General features: G+C 39.7%; 1 protein-coding gene across 1 annotated transcript in view; it reads right to left on the bottom strand.

The window, feature by feature from the left end:
• Positions 1-6,714: 6,714 nt before the first annotated feature.
• MOCOS (molybdenum cofactor sulfurase) overlaps positions 6,715-17,502 on the bottom strand; it is a 226,509-nt gene continuing 215,721 nt past the window's right edge. Inside the window, exons 14-15 of the mRNA XM_050892742.1 lie at positions 15,377-15,481; positions 6,715-7,341 (exon numbers count right to left, since the gene is read on the bottom strand). Coding sequence (XP_050748699.1) covers positions 7,195-7,341; positions 15,377-15,481 — 252 coding nt within the window. The 3' untranslated portion in view covers positions 6,715-7,194. The remainder of the gene's footprint in view (positions 7,342-15,376; positions 15,482-17,502) is intronic.

The raw sequence follows: 17,502 nt of genomic DNA, 5'->3' as shown, positions 1-17,502 counted from the left end.
GTTAATTGCGATACCTGACAATTTCATTTGGATCATATATAGCTTCTTAAATACATGATCACTTAGCTTCTTAAATACATGATTGCTGGCTTGTATTGTTTTTGCACTTAGAAAAAAGGTCTGGTAGGAATCCACTTGCATTTTTCGTAATGTTTCATGCATGCCTCTGATACACACAGCTCTCAATCTTGCTTGACTAATTTAACCAATTGTTTCAGGTTACCCACTCAACAAAAGGTCAGATTCTCTCTCCCTCGACATATTCTTCACTTCGCACATAAATAGCTCCAAATTACCATGCCGTGCCAGCGAGAAAGCCATGTGAGATTGAATGAATACCAAATGACTCCATGATGCCAGTACAAGACAACATAATACAGCACGAGAACTTGACAAAGTACTTCCCTCAGATAAGACCATGCACAACTAGTTAACGAAAAGTCCTCCGAGCTTAGCAAGCTAAATTAGCAATGTCTATTGGCTTTTAATTGTTCTAAGAGTCTCTGGCCACAATATACAACCCGTGTGCTACAGCACAGGCCAGCAGTGGCAGTTTTCAAACAGTGTCCCTGGGACAAATTTTGAGCAGGGCACAGTGGAGCAGGTCACACAGCCTCTGGAGAGGGACACGGGCCCCTGGTCCTGCGTCTGCGCTCCTGCGAGCTGCTCAGAGTTCAGCCAGTGTATCATCTGTGGTAAGCTGCCCCTTAGTGTATGATGAAAGAGAGAGGGTATAAAGCTGCATTACAAAACTTTATCCTGCACTTTTACATGTCTGAGGACTCATTCTGTTTGCAGGGACAGCAGCTGTTCGGTTGTCAGGGGTACCGCTGCTGGTCTGATACAAAAAATGGGGTGCCACATCCCATGCTCCCTCAGAAAAACTGTGCATGCTTTTTTCTGAGTATTTTCCAAGACTAAAAATAAAATAGTTTAGACTATTTAGACTTCTTGTGCTTGAATATATATATAAGAGTGATGCAAACTCTCCTAGACAACGAGTGTTTGCGAGCTGTGCCCAGCTCCTGTAGCTTAGGTCTTTTTTTCTAATTGACTAGACATTACTGAGGAACACTGTACCTTTTTACCAGTACTGACTGACAGATAAAGCAAGTCAAACAAGAACCTTCTCTTTTCAAGTGTATTAAATCATTACATTGAGATTTGGATAGCAAGTCAAACACAGAAATCTTGCATCCTTGTTCGTTAAAACAGAATAAAGACAAACATTTGACATAAGACAAATTCAATTTCATTTCAGTATTGAAGGGTTTGCTGGAAGAAACTTTTTGAATATGACAGTAAGCACAAAGGCTCTGAGGATAAGCAACAGTCCAAAGCATTTGGCTAAACCAGTGAAATTACAAATATCTAATACATGACTCACTGGGAATTACATCCCTGAATGATGGATACCTCAGAGGCTCTTCTCCATTTGTAGAAGTGAATAAATGGGTTCAGCAGCGCGGGGCCTTCTGTAGTCTTCTAGTTTTGTTTTGCTTGGGGAAATAGTAACTCACAAACTTTTCAACAGCTTTATCTGATTAATCTATTATAAGTAACGGAAAACAACAGACTTGACATTAGATCATGGCTGGCTTTTCAAACACAGCCTCATGGAAAACACAGCCCTTTCAGAAACCAAAAGCTGATTTCACTTCTGGACTGAGGAACCATCTCTGCGTTAACAATCCTGGCCAAAGTACTTTAATCCAGATGGGACATTTACCTCTGAAAAACAGCAAAAAGCATGAGGTGGGCTCAAAGATGGAATATACTGGTTATCTAGGAGAAGCTGATGTTGATGTTGTCCTGGTTTGCAGTGTGTTGATAAGTTTCGGTTGCAAGTCTGGAATAGATAGGCTCACAGAAGAAACTGGGTTTAATATAGCAATGCACCTAATTATAGGCTATGCCTGAGCCATGCAAGGCAAGAGGCTCTTCATTTGAGATCAGTGTAATTTCAAATTTGCCATGAAACTGCTGTACTAAATCAAATTCCCTGATTTCTCACATTTCGTCTTACTTGGTGGGTATTTGAGAAACCCCTCAGCAATTTTCAGTGGCAAATGCTACAACACACATTTTTTTGTTTTTCCCCTTTCCCCATCCTGCCTTTGCCATGGTCTGTTCCCCAACAGCGCAATTCTTGAAAGTCACCCTTCCAGGATGACTTCACAGCGCCAGCAGAAAAATGACTAACTTGTTCTGTGACACATATTTCTGGGATATTATTACACAGAGGTTTCTGATGTACCTCTGCACATGGCAGTGATGCTCAAGGATGCCCCATGTCAAACCTCCCCAACATCTCTCCCTGTCCGCAGTCCTAAGTGAGTCACTTTGCTCCTTATGCAGGGCAGCTGCCTATTTTCTTTTCCACTGGAAGGCACCCAAAACTGCCATCACACTGAGTGAGCAGCAAAGTAAGCTAGTTGACACAAAAGGGAGGGAAGAGAGGCCTCTTAAATGGCACCTTGCTTAAAAGGCACCTCTCTGTCGATGACTTACTCCGAGTTCTCTGAATCCGATTTATGGGCCTGAGGATACCTACGTCCTTTCTTTCCTAAAAAAATTACAAACTGGGTGGCGATGGCATGTGTATCACTACTGTCTTTTAAACTTTCACTGTAGGAGATGCCACTTTTCTTTCCCTCCCACATTTTTTCCTTTTCAGTCTGGCCTTGCAGTTGGTGCACCTAGCAAGAAGTCAGAAATGCAGGTTCATTTCCATTTCTGCTTTTGAGGACTCAAACTCATGTTTCCCCTAATGGACAATTCCAAAACACACTTGGGGCGTTCTCCTCTGTTCTTGCTGAAGTTCCACCTTGTACTTAAACACTGGTGGCCGGAGGAAGGAGACAAGCCTCTGTAACCCACTGTCTCACACGCCCAGTGGAGAGGAGGCGCGCTCTGCCTTCTCCTCCCTTCTCTGGGGGCTGTGTCTATGTTTTGTCCAAGTAGCTGCCTCATGACAGCTGTATAATCAGAGAGACAGGGAGGTACCCACATCTTTCACCTCCATAGGAGTGACCTACCTGTTGGGTTACAGAGTCATGCTCTTCTTCCCCTCCCACCCTCAGTGAATCCAGAAGAGCATGAATGAGTAGCTCGGAGTCACGTGCGGATCCTGGCTCACTGTGCCCATGTCCCTCTCTCTCTGGCCCAGTGAATCACAGATCATTTCCGTGTAAACCTCATGAGAAGGGAGGGACAAGCCTTCCCTGTGATTCCCCCACACACCCAGTCCTGTTAAGTCCCCACTCTCGCCTACTGAGTGATGGGTTAGGCAGCGGAGAAAGATGGTGTTGGATCCCTCCAGGCAAAGGAGAGGGAAATGAACCTTCTCTTCTCCAGCACCCTGGTGAGAGCTCGAGCCTCTGGATAACAGAGATGGCTCCAAGAGGACTGCCTCTGGACATATTTTAAAGGAAACCGGTGATTATTAGTGCTTTTGTGCAGGGCCTGAGCTGAGTGTGCAACTGATCGGCATGCTGACTAGACAGACGGGAGGCTGTCAGTGCTATAGCTGGAGGAACACCTCACCTGTGAATCCCAGCAGCGATGAACCATCCCTTCAGTCCTGAGCCACATACTCGCCCCGTGAGCCCGGCAATGCCTCCAAGCAGAACTTAGCATCTCGTGAACTCAAAGGTCAAGAATGCAACCACCACCAGTAGACACGTCAAGCACAATATATATTTTATTGGCTTCATTTCCAAGAAAGTTAAAAACCAGAGTGAATAAGAAATGCATAGCACAATCTCTACAATTTATGAACAACAATCACGTTCTTTATGCACTCCTTCCTTTTGATTTGTGTATAATTTTGACAGAAGGGTGACCTAAAATTTTGACCATATTTTGAAGGATGCCATTGAAAGTATATAAATCATAAACTGTATCTGAAATATCTCAGTCATATCAGAGAACACAGAGTTCAGAGGCTTAAATCATAAACTGTATCTAAAATATCTTAATCATATCAGAGAACACAGAGTTCAGAGGCTTCTCCTAAAAATACTGATTTGTCTTCTGTGATTTCAGCCTCCTGGCTATTATTAGAGCTTGTAATAATCACCATTTTTGCCTTGAGATTTGGGAAGGAGTTAAGTCCCACAGAAGATGGAATGTGTCTGAATAATTCATTGTAAGGAAATACGAACTTAGTTTTCAAATATATAGAGGACTTCCTACACACAGCACTCTGGAAATACTGTATTAAATACATTTCTTATCCATAGAAGGTAAATGTATATCTGCAATTAGTGCAAAGATTTAATTTTGCAGCAATGGGCGTACTTAGACGAAAGAGTCTGCCTTCATATGAAATTGTCTTTTTTCTATATACTCTGAAGATTGAGAAGTCACTCTCTTATAGAACATCTAATCTTTCTATGTAATATACACAGTGTTTTGAAGTGTTTATGCCCTTTTTATTCCTGAAGTACCTGGGTTTGTATTATGCCAAGTTTCTCTTTCTTTGAATTTTTTTCACGTTATGGGACGGATGTTCTTTCTACAAAACTTACAGTGCATGTCGTTTAAAAGTGACTCTTCCTACTTCAAGATTTTCTGCTGAGTATTGGCACTGAGAAGAATTTGTCTTCATTGATGGGAAGACATCTCAATACTGGCGGGGACACTCCACTTACTAGAAGGGAAATATTATCCTTTGTTGAGATGAAAGATTCCTTATGTCTCTTCCATCAATCTGAAGCGTTGTGACATTTCCTATCACTGTAGCACAAGGATGTTCCTTCTGGGAAATGCACAGAATATACTAATGAGTATGTTCATACATCACAGAAAATCTTTTTTTCCCCCCTGTAAAATGACAAAATTATGCTTGATCTAATATTACTAAGCCACAGCAGAGAGAAAGTGTAATTGCTTGTAAATAATAGGTCAAAATGACCAAGCATGACATTTTAAAAGTTCAAATCCTCTCATCCTTAGTTATCATACATTGCATTAAGGCTATTCACAAACAGTATTTGTCAAGCCACTGTGTACCAAAGTGACTTATTTTGTAGTAAATCCAATAACAAGTGAAACAGAGCTTGCTGAGGTTTGCTTTCAATTTCCTTTTCTAACTTCTGTGCCATTTTAAACAGATGACATACTGGTGAGGTGAAGAGGACAGAGCAAAGCACCAGAGATCACCTGAAGGTCAGCATACAGCAGGTCTCTTCATATTAAATTTGCCAGAGCTGCGCTGGCTTTCTATGCAACAAAACAATGATGTTCTGCATAACAGAAAGGCAAAGAGTGAAACAATTAAGAGATTTAGATACCAGGAAACTGCTTTTCAAGGTTCCAAAAAGCCTGCTCATTACAACATCAGATAATTGACTATTAGACAGATAAACCCCCTGCTTTTCAAAGCAGACATCAAGGAGCAGTGCTTGGGCTCTGAAGTGGAAGGTACAACTCTCAAAACCAATCCTCAGTTTACATACATATGAAACACCTCTCCCTTTCCATGTATTTTATGGCAGGTTGTAAGAAACAGATAATGTCTCTTCTCATTTCCATTACAAAGCTCTGCTGACAGACTATAAGAGTCTGTTCCATCTGAAGTGAGTAAAACCAGTTCTTCAAAAGAACAAAAAAAAAAAAAAAAAGGAAGAAACCAGTTAAAAAAAAAGAGAAGAGAAAGAAAAAAGACCGTCTGAATTCTGATTCGCACACTGGGCGATGTGCTTCCCTTTTCCCATTGTACGCCGCTCTGCGGTAGTCACTCCCCTTTCAGAATGACTGTTTGACCAATTCTTTCACAAAGCCGCCTGCTCCCCTCCAGGGATATGCTCAAACAACTCAAGGACTGCTTCAGCCAGAAGCACTTTCACACAGTTTGAGCCAAAATTGCCCCAAGGAAGACCTAAATCATGTTGGATGAGAGTTCTGACGGTGCTTTTAACGGGGTCAAAACTCCACTTCCCAAATGGCAATAGAGCAGCCAATCTAGGAGAATTTCCTCTTCCAGAAGGACTTCCTGGAAGCATGAAATCGCCCTGAGGCTGGCTGGACACATGTTGGAGGTCATAAAACACCTGGCCTGAATATCTTCAGTCTTGCATTACATTGACATTCCCTGTGTTTTTTTGCTGTGTGGCTTGCTTTATTTATTTTTTTAATTTTCACAGTAATTCATATTTCAGACTAAGTCCTAGGTTTCAGACATTTGCTCTCAGAAATCAGAAAGCATGAGTCATATTTAGGAGAGTAAAGAACTCAAAAGCCTTCTAAGAAGGACTTTATCAAATGCACAGAGTAAGAAAAAAGAATACTTTGACTTGTTTGGGATGGAGAAGCATCCAAACTTTCAGGAGTTCCCTTAAGTGGCCATTAGAGACCGCTGAGGATAAACAAAGTTTGTACAGAAAACATGACTGTATTAATTGAAAAATCTCTAATTAGAAAAAATGTGTCAACATCCACAAATATGTAAGGAAACAAGTGTGTGGGAAGTCATCGCATAAAATAAATCAGATGGAAAAGTAGCAAATGGGAACGAGAGAAAGAAGTCGAGAACAAATGGATGAAATTGCTTCACAGGGAATGTGTTTTGCAAACGGCGTACTGAATCTTCATTGATCTTTGTGCCTTTTTGGCATCCTCACACACCACTTCCAAAGAGGGAGACACAGATTTCCCAATAACAGTTCCCTCTTCTCCGATGCTTTCAGACTGTCTACACATCACCTTCAGTTTCATTTTTGAAAAGCTGAATGGACTGCTACTCTCATGCCACTCTCCCACTGCTCCCTTCCCACCCACATTGTTTCTAAAATATGTCCTGCATCCTCTCTCCCAATTGTGGTTTTAACAAAGCAACATAAGGAAGTAGAGTATTGTTGTGTTTACTTTCCTTCAGTGAGATGTGGGTTTCTGACAACGATGTTGGGCTTGTTTTGGGAGTCGTCCACCAGTAAAACTTGATCAAACCTGTTGCATCCTGAAGCAATTGAGCAAAATAAGAGTTATGGCTGCTGTAACCTAATCACAAGAAAAAACATGTAGCTGAGCTGTAATTATCAAGGGTTCTGCCATCTGATAACATTTACAGCAAACAGAAAATTAAAAGACTTAAACCAGAAGCAAATGAGTGGAAGCTTTTTCTTTTTTTTGAATAACTGACTACTGACTTTTCCCTGGAGTTGCATAGAAATCTCATCTCCACCAGAGAATCTATCCTGAACATTTTTCTTCACTGGACGTCGGGGGCTGAATTTCTGTATTCTCCTTCAGCACTGGAAGTACGTGAGACCCAACCGATAAAATATCTGGAAAGGATGAGCGCAAGGGCTGGTTCATCAGGTATATGCCAAAGTTTGTCTGAAAAAAGCAAAATATTTATTGAGACGCAACTCATGTTAAAGTAATCAGATCTATAGAGGATCTCACAACCCAAATATGTTTAGAAAAACAATATTGCTTTAAGAATAAGGAGGTATGTACTATTCCATGTAATTAAGAACATTTTTAACTAATTAACTATAATAGACTGGTAAACAAAAGCTAACCCCATGCTATTCAAGAAGAATACCTTCAGTAAGTGGATAAATAACGTAGTATTTCAACATGAGTTCCATAGTATCACATATATAATTCACACTCCTGTCGTGGTTTAATCCCAGTCAGCAACTCAGCACCATGCAGCCGTTTCCCCCTCCCCCTCCCAGTGGGGTGAGGAGGAGGAAAGAGGGAAAAAAAATAAAACTCGTGGGTTGAGATAAGAACAGTTTAATAACTAAAGTAAAATATAATACTAACAATAGTAATAATGAAATATAATAATAATAGTAATGAAAAGGAATACAACAAAAAAAGGAAGGGGGGGGAAGAAAAAAACCAGTGATGCACAATGCAATTGCTCACCACCCACTGACCAGTGCCCAGTTAGTTCCCGAGCTGCGATCCGCGCCTCCTGGCCAACTCCCCCCTGTTTATATACTGGGCATGACGTTCCATGGTATGGAATACCCCTTTGGCTAGTTCAGGTCAGCTGCCCCGGCTCTGCTCCCTCCCAGCTTCTTGCACACCTACTTGCTGGCAGAGCATGGGAGACTGAAAAGTCCTTGGCTTAAGATAAGCGCTACTTAGCAACAACTAAAACATCGGAGTGTTATCAACATCATTCTCACACTAAATCCAAAACACAGCACTGTACCAGCGACTAAGAAGAGAGTTAACTCTGTCCCAGCTGAAACCAGGACAACTCCCTAGCAGTCTTGTCATTTAATGACTGTTCTGGCTTCTTGACAAATACAGTTAATGCATTATCACAAATAAAGGCTAGGCGGCACGAGAATGCATGTATGTTCAAACAGTGAGGAAAAGTCTTGCATCTTCTACCATGAATTATTCGCTTTGTTAACAGAACTTTGTTCTTTCTAGCCTTTGTGAATTTCCTTCATTTGTTTTTATGAATATTTTAGTATATTTTACAGAAAATATTCAGAAAGTTTGTTTTATTAGGACTACTACTTGTTACCTGTCATTAGCTGTGAAGCCACCCTACATAAATATTAGAAATACTTAGATATGTGTCCTTGTGATACTGAATAATAAAGAAAAGAGGAACAGAATAACCACTTCACCCACTGACCACACAACCCTCGCAGACACCGAAAACCTGATCTGAGTGTCTGCACTCTATGTGTGGTCTTGATCTTAAGCACGTTGAACGTTACAGTTGTAGCTGTGAACAGCTGGGTGTGATCTGGAAATGTCACAGTAAGGGGCTGGTGTGTTTTAGTGGTTTTGTTTTCCAACAGTGGAGAATTTAGAAATGCACAAGACACAGACTTGCAATCTCATGATAACATTTTCCAAATGATTAGATAATAGTTAATTAAAGAAATATGTAAAGTAAGAAATAAAGGAATGCTGAAGACCATGTTAAATTGATAATCGATTTGCAGACTTCAGAATGTCTTTGTTCTTCAAACTGAGGACCTTAGAAACCCAATACTAATTTTGTCTTTTTTTACAGGTTTCAATAAAAAGTATTTTGTTTTGGTAGGCTACAGCCAAAATGTACTAGTCACTCTAAAGTGTAAAGTAAATAAATAAGCAAATGAAATTCATTAAAAACAAAACTCTACTCTCCTTCTCCATTTCCTGATTATATTTACTGCCATTGTTCAGATTGATGATCCTGAAATTGAGGGAATTACATTTACAGCAGGTTTAGAAAAATATACCAGGTAAAAGGAATTGCAATAAATTAAAAAAAACAGTGTTAGCTGAATTTAAGGGAGCATATTTGACAGACTAAATATGAAGGCAGTATGTTTTCTCCCGTTCTTGCACTGTATAATTAAATTAAAAAAATAGTGTTAGCTGAATTTAAGGGAGCATATTTGACAGACTAAATATGAAGGCAGTATGTTTTCTCCTGTTCTTGCACTGTATAATTAAATAAAGATACAGTAATGAAGTAACACAAAACAGCTTTTAGTCTTGAAGAATTAGCAAGAGATAAGGCTGAGACCCACTCCCAAATAAGAGAGATGCTGTAAAGCAGAGATTTATCCAAACATGGCCTCAGACTCTGAATTTGGGTCTTTCTGTTTCATTTGTAATCCTAAACATTAAAAAGAAAAACAGCTCCCAAGCAGAGTTTTTTTGGCTACTTCTGCTCTTCCTTCATCTCACTGGCATTTCACATATACGGGGTATGAGTTGGACCTGATCAGGCCTATCCTATTAATGACACTTTTTGGATACCTGTGACCATAATGGTGTCAACACTGGTGGACACAGGGTAGATCCTTATGGTCAGTGTTCTAGTATTAAATGCTGAGGAATGACTCCAGCACAGTAAGATCCCAGTCCTCTAACAGTGACTGTGTTGGATCAACCATGATGCTAAAATGGTAAGTTAGTAACAGTTTCATTTAAAATATTAAAGTACATAGTATTATTTTTCCATTCTTGCTTTTTTCTTATTTATTGAGAAGCTGTGGTTTTTCTATTGGCATAAATGTTTTCAGCCATGTGGTTAATAACCTGCATTTACTTCCTATACCCTAGTGCAAAAATGACAGTTGCCATAATTTTGTTGTTTTAAAAAATCAGGCAATCATAAAACAAATATTGTAAAATGAATATTAGTCCATGCTACACAGCATTTCACACAGGAAGGAATTTTATAACTCATCCATGTAAATGAATTTATTTGACACATGAGAAGTTTTTATTTATGTTTACTGTATTGACATCTTGATTTATCTTAAAATGAGACTAAAATAAATCTGGGCAGATTGTTCACTGTGGAGAATTTAATTTACCGATTTTTCTATTGTTGTGAATCATTTAGCAAGATTTTTTTTCTTAAAGCACTTTAAACCAGTCAGAATTATTTAAGAAAAGGCATGTGTGAATACATCTTATCTTCAGGAGTTCTCAAATACTATTTTAATACTGGTCCTTAGTAATTCCCTACTCTGATTTGACATCTAAAGCCTCATAGTATTTTTTTCAGTGCTGAGACTGGGTGATGCCTACGGAGTTTTCAAGGTAATGGTGTACTGATGGTATACATATTTTAGTACTGATACCTGCTTGGAATTGCTGACCTCTTTCTTTTGTGAATGTTCTTAAGACCAAAATTTAGCTTGTGATTCCCAGAAGTGGATTTAATATCTTCTAAGTAAATTTCCTTGTTTTTTCAATAATTACAAATATTGACTCAGCAAATACTGGTAATAGCAACCCCCCACCCCCAAAGCAACCACAAAAGCTGTGCATCCTGCCATTTCAGCTCTGTTTCAAGAGAAAGATAAAATGTAGAAATTGGCCCTTCTCACACTTCACTGTTGAAAAATGAGGCTTTCAGATGCAGAGATTACAGCCTGCAGAGTTATTACAATGAACCGCATAATCTCTCTCTGCTGTTGCTGCCTTTTCCTGACTTCAAGGGCATTTTATTCTGCATACAACCTCCCCAGAATACACCAAGAACTGGGCAGGGAGTGCTGGACTGTGAGTTCTGTGGCTTTATCAACTCGATCTTCTGATGGCAGTAGGGGCTCTTCCCATCACTCTTAAACTTCACAGGGACAAAAAATGTAAAGCTTCTTGATTAGTAAAAAGCACAACACTTCACTGCTGGGAGAAACAGATAAAACGTACTTATTCTTGCCAACAGTGAATCATATGATAGTCATCACACTCACTTAAAGGAGGAGCTATAAAATGCTGTCATTCTTGCATGTTGTTTCAAGTACATTTACTGGATCAACAGTAATATGCACTGCTTCGATATTCACTGTCAGAGAAATATCCTGGGTGCAGTATCTCCTTTTGTAAGATAGAAACCTGAGGTGCTACATCTGACAAAGGCTGAGATGAGCGACATCTCCTACACATTCAAGCTACAGCTCCTAAACAATCAGTTAATTCAGACTCGCACTTGGTAGGGAAAATGCCCTGCTAGAATGTGTAACAGGCACATAAGTGACACTGCATGCTAAAACTTAGCTTTGGATGGATGAGTTCTGGATTTTGCCCCTGGATGTAGCTCTCAGCTGCCTTCTCCCAATAGATAAATTTATTCATGTCTGCTCATTTTATTCATATAATAACATAACCTCCCTCCCATGCAAAGGTTTGGGAGATGTAATTATTAAAGCCAAATTTTTTTTTTAAACGTAAGGATGTTTTTTTAGCTCTGGATTCACCAAAACTTATTAGTAAAGCCTTACAAAATAGGAGAGTGGAAGTACTCACTTTCAACATGCTGATTTTTCATATTGGAAAAAAGGGAAACTTTTAACTTGGTCTCAAAACCCCCCATCTTGTTCTGTTGAAAACATCTGGACAGCAGAATGTTTTCCTAAGAACTGATTTTCCTTTGCTCTACCTTAAATAAATGCATTTTCCAGTTCAGCCACCAATGAGAAAAGAGAACCATATTATTTCAGAAGTCTATTAACATCAATCACTGTTTGCAAATGTTCCAGATCTTTGGACGAAAAGCACTGTATAGTGTAAAGCCCTGCATTACTGTGAAAATGATGATAATGATGCATCAGATAAGAGAAGTAATTTGCTATCCTTGCTAACGTTTCAGTAAGCAATCCAAAGGCACGGTGTTTAATTCTGCAGGGAAAGAAGCTCTCCCAAGGCACAATGAGATACATAAAGGAAGATCAACAGCCCGCAGGAAAAAACACAAGCCTTTTAGTGTATGAGGGCATGTGCAAACATAATGGATTTCCCTTGAAGTACCACTATCCATACATTTATGCTGGGGCAGACTGCTAATGCAATTCCCTTTGCTACCTTGACAGCAAGTCCCAGCTTATAGCACTGCTGCAAATCTACCCAGAGGGCTTCCGCTATTGTTAGCATTAAACTGCAAAACACAGAAGACAGGCAAAAATTCAGTGTTCTCTCCTTTCTGTCTATGTGTGTTTTGCATCAGGTGGCGATGCATGTGAAACAGCGTGTGGCTATTTTTATGCTATTTGCTTAATGTAGTTATCTAGTCTTTCGTAGTCTCCCACAGTAACAGAGAGCGCTCTGTTGCAGAAGGAGAGCTCATTTTTCCTTTTCAGTCAAAAATTACAGAAGGAATTCTTAATGAATGTTTCTTCAGAACTGATGGCAGCAGAGCTCAAGTTCGCTTTGTAGAGGTGTTTGCATTCTATTTCAAACAATGTGATAAAAGATTTCATAAAAAGTAGCTGGCTAGGCTTCAGCACCCTGCTTTACCAGGAAACATGCAAATTGCTCTTGTGGCTAATTACAGTAGCTGGTTCTGACTTTCAGCTGCAATCCATCTATGCAAAGCCTCAATCTTTCAACTTGGAGCAGCAGGTTCTCAGAGTCTCAGAGGGATGGAGAAAAATATGATTTCAGAAATAAATATCGAACCACCTCCTACTAGCTTTACTTTATTTAGCTCATTATTGAAGTTCATTGGCAGTGCTGTCATTTGGACTACCTGTTTGATAAAGTTCGATATATTTTTCCAGGTTGGTGTTCTTGGAAAAACAAAACAAAATGGTAAAAATTGACATCTGGCTCTCTTGTTAAGCATTCAGGATTTGCTATCCATTCGTATGTGCAGTATCTTTAACGTTTTGGAAATTGAGCAATTACAACAGGCTTTCAAATACATAACTTCCCCTTGTACTGGGAAATTAGCTTAAATCTTATTTTGCTGCATTTGTTTTTTGTAGTTCGCATCGCATTATTGACAGCTGGGAACAAACACTGCTAAATTCCTTCACTGAATCTGTATCTGACAAAAAAAGAAAATGAAGTCTATTAGATGACTCCTTAACAGAAAAGCGCATGCTAGAGACATGAGTCATCAAAGGATTAGCTCTGCAATTTAGCACAGTCACATGAACTCGATGTTCTTTCTCTCTCCCCACTGTGAACTGTGAAAGGTTTGGATCAATGTCCTCTGCTAGGTCTGCTTGCACTGAAGATGCTATAGTCCTTGGGTGCTATTCACTGATAACCAGCTGGTGACCATCATCCCACAGATGACTTGCAGGAGGGATGGGCTCCGAGGTCTTCTCAGACCAGTTCAGGCAAAACTACCAGTTCAAACTATCTCTTTCAGCTGTCAAGCTAACCCAAAGGACTTGGCCTTATGCAGAGCAGGGCATGCTCACAAGATCCTATCTGCCAGCAGCGCTGAAGGCTGGGAAAAATAAAAAAAGCTGAAGGCCCAGTTCTTTGCAGCATGGATATCGTTGCGCAGCTGAGGGAAGCAGAGCACTCCCCTGCTGTGAATAGCAGCACTGTGCTCTGCAGCGCCTCGCCTTGCCATGCGTCTTTTATCTGGTGCCAGGTTGTTCTCAAGAGGCTGGATTGCTCTCTTTGCCTTAGTTCTGTTTGAACAAGTTACTTGGTTCTAGGAGTGCTTGTATCAAGAAAATCTTTGCATTGCTGAGTTAATCAGAATGAAAGAGAAGCTCATCTTTGCTGCGGGAAACATGCAGAAGATGCTTTGTTTCTCCTGAGAATCTGTATCCCAGATAAGGTTTTGTTGCCATTTGAGAAGGTCCCTGAATACAGTGTGCTTTCCCTCTACAGAGGATTCAAGTCATAATCCAGTACAACCAACGTGGGTAGAGAAAGTCCTCCACTTGCCGCACCCCATGTGGTGGCTGGGCAGCATCACTGCCCAGAGTGCCAGAATGCACTCTAAAGTGTCCCAGATGTTCCAGCTGTGGCTCACCATTACCTGGAGGGGCTCTTGTCCTCAGGCTACCCACCATGGCCAGGAGCTCATCTCACAAAGGCACATGTGCTGTGGCGATCTGGATGCCAGAGCCTGCTGTGCAACCCTAAGTCATCTCAGGTCCGTGGGAAGCAGTGCCTAGACAGCTGGCCCCTGCCTGCTCGCCTCTGCCCCGTCTCACTCTGCACCAGGCGGCTGGCTCCGAGATGGAGCTGGCGGAGCTATTCACCAAGGATAACATTCATTGAAAATGTAGCCCTTTGTTTGCTTAATGAGTCATTGAGATGAATCAATTTATTATTTTTTTTCCAAACAAAGAATGTGTTATTTGTAACTTGTTTGTGCATTGTTTGGGTGAATGATTTTCAACCTCTTTGTTATTGCTCTGCCCCTGTGCTCTGCCCAGTCTCTGGTGTTCGGCTGGTATTGGTGAGGCTTCTGAGCCCTGACTGACTAACGAACTTTTACAACAGAAGCTTAACGAACAGGAAGCGATGAATTTAGAGTAAGGATTTTCAGCTAAATAAATACTTATGAGGAGATCTGTGAAGCTTTTGGGATGCCGAACTGTCTAGCCATCATCTGAGCACTCTCAATTCCAAGAAGCAATGCAACCTTAGGAAGCAGAAGGACTCCAAATGAACACCTGTATTTCACACTTATTCTCCAGTCACTTTCTTAATCAATTACTCTCCGCTTTGACTCTGCTCTGTTTCTGTATTCACATCTGCTCTGTTTTTCCTGCTAAGTAGTTTCTCACAGTAAGAATCAAGTTTAGTCTTACGAGCTAACTGTATCATTTCAAACACTTTCTGATTTTTCTGCAGATTTCTCTTCTTGAATGACATCAGTGCATCAGCTCATGTTTTCCAAGACCAAAATAAACACATTATAAAGCAGTACATACTGAATAAAAGCAAGCACAGTAAAAAATAATGCATATTGGTAGTCATTTTCTGAATAAAAAACATGTTGAGCATTTTATGGAAATAAACCATGTCATATCTGGGTTGTAAATGCATCCTCTTTTTACTGAGAAAACAAATGGTAACGATTAGCATAACAACTTAATTGTGAATATCCTCTCAGCAGGTATTTCACTATGCATGCATTAAAGTCACTACATCTTTCTATACAGCTATTTTGGAGTACTGTACTGACCTTTCTACCTCTGGCAGCAGACAGAGACTGCAGAAATTCTTTGTTTCGTTCCCCAGACTGTTGATCAATGCAGATTATTTGACATCGGCTACACGGACCCACAACCTGAAATTTTAGTTGAAGAAGGTTCACAGCTGTATATCAAAGCAGTACAACACAGAACAGTACAAGCTTCTGACCATCATAATATCTTAAACACATATCTTTCACATACTTCTCCTGTGTTCTTTTATGCTTTCATTATGTAAGAGGTCAGGCCTGTTCACCTAACGTAGTAGGTACATTTTCAAAGGGTCTACTTGCGAAGGTCTCACTGAATTTTTAATTCACTTTTTTCTTTTCTTTTTTTTAAGGAAAACTTTCCCAGAGACAGAATCTGAGAAATACCAAACATTTACATATTTGTATTTCCTGATGGCTTCACTTCATCTATGGGCTGGCAGGGCTACTTGCCCAAAGGAGAACTGAATACAAAATTAAGCCAGCGCCTCAGGAGTTAACCCAAGGAGGATTTTCTTGGGTTTGTTTTACATTGTTTCAGTTCAGCTGAAATGCACAAAATCTTTCTTATATGCATGGCACTTGTAGATAATCAGAATGCAAAATGTGAATTTTCACAAGTTTACATAATCAGAAGGAATAATGAGGTCCTCTAGTCTAACTTCATATGTAATACAGTGCATGGATCCTAAAGTTAATTCTTGTTTGAACTAGGGTGTGTTTTTAGGGAAAAAAACCCTGCAACAAATTTCTTCTTAAAGCATTAAAATGAAGAAGGAAGACATATTGCAGTTTCACTTAACGTTGCATCCCTAACTTTAGCAAAGCTGTATGTTATAGAAACTAACTGTTCTTACAGTATCCCGATATACATATTCTACTTTTGTAAAATGTGTCATAAATTTCAAATAGGGCAAATAGTTAAACCTTACACTGCAAATATTTTTATATGCTGATCTGAAGCGCTATTTCAGTTTTTTGAGATACATCTAGAACTGCTTGTACAACTCTTCAGTGTAATCATCAAAACCATACATTTGGCTCAGCTTTTTCAGAAGATGATTTTCCACAGCTTTAGTATTTTATTAAAAGAACAAGAAAACAAGACAGAGAAGGAAATATTTTTCCCTGCTTTGCTTTGTTCAACAGCTTCTTCTACCATTTTCCTGGCACCAAGCACCATTAACATAATTTCTACTGTTGCTACATCAGTATCTGAATAAGGGCCTAGCAGAGACAGGAAAGACAATGCGAGTTGCATAAGCCTTTCTATTTTGGCTTGCATTCCTGAAGTATTTCAATGCCAGAAACAGGAATGCCTTTTTATTTTGTAGTTTTACAGTATCTTCCACAACAGGATCCTGAGCTGAGTTCCCTAGTGCAACTCCAGCCTCCAACAAGCTATACACCAAGGATTTTGTCCTTTGTGTTCCTCATCTCCTACCTAAAGAAATTTTTCCTCAATTTTCTGTAACTCATATTACAGCTTACTGATCAAAGTACATATAAGAAGAGAGCAGATAAGTCATATTTTCCACCCTTACTGAAAAAATGACCTCTCCATTTCTTACAGTATGCTGACCAGAAAGAAATAGGAGTGATGTCTATCACAGCTTCTAGATTTGACCTTAGCACTTCTGTTATTCACGCCTTCATTATTATCCCTAAGAAAACAATGAATAAGCCACTTTCACATCCTAAGCAATGCATTTTCAAATACGTATTTCATATCTAAGGACCAGACAAATCCAATAGAACATGTAATACATGTGTGCAACATTCCCTTAGGTTTGATGTGTAGCTTCTTCATGGATCCTTTGTTGAAGATTTTCTCAAAAAATGTATTTGCCAACAAAGTCTGACTCTTCAGCATTTTCCTTACAGTACAAAGCAGATTATGTTGTTAGATATGATACGAAGCATAACATACGAAAAAACCCTACCAGGCTAGACTTAGAAACATCTTGAATGGAGATTAAGACAAAGTGCATACAACAGAGGGCAATAGACAGTGATCATTCACTCGTATTCATGTCCAGTCTTTTGGCAATCAGTTGCTTGATCTGCAGCAATCCGAGGTTACATTTGGACTATTATGCTTAACAGCAACCAGTATTCTCTCGTGA

Source organism: Gymnogyps californianus, chromosome 2 (genome assembly GCF_018139145.2).
Source record: "Gymnogyps californianus isolate 813 chromosome 2, ASM1813914v2, whole genome shotgun sequence".
NCBI lineage: Eukaryota > Metazoa > Chordata > Aves > Accipitriformes > Cathartidae > Gymnogyps > Gymnogyps californianus.
This window is presented reverse-complemented; position numbering and strand designations above follow the sequence as displayed.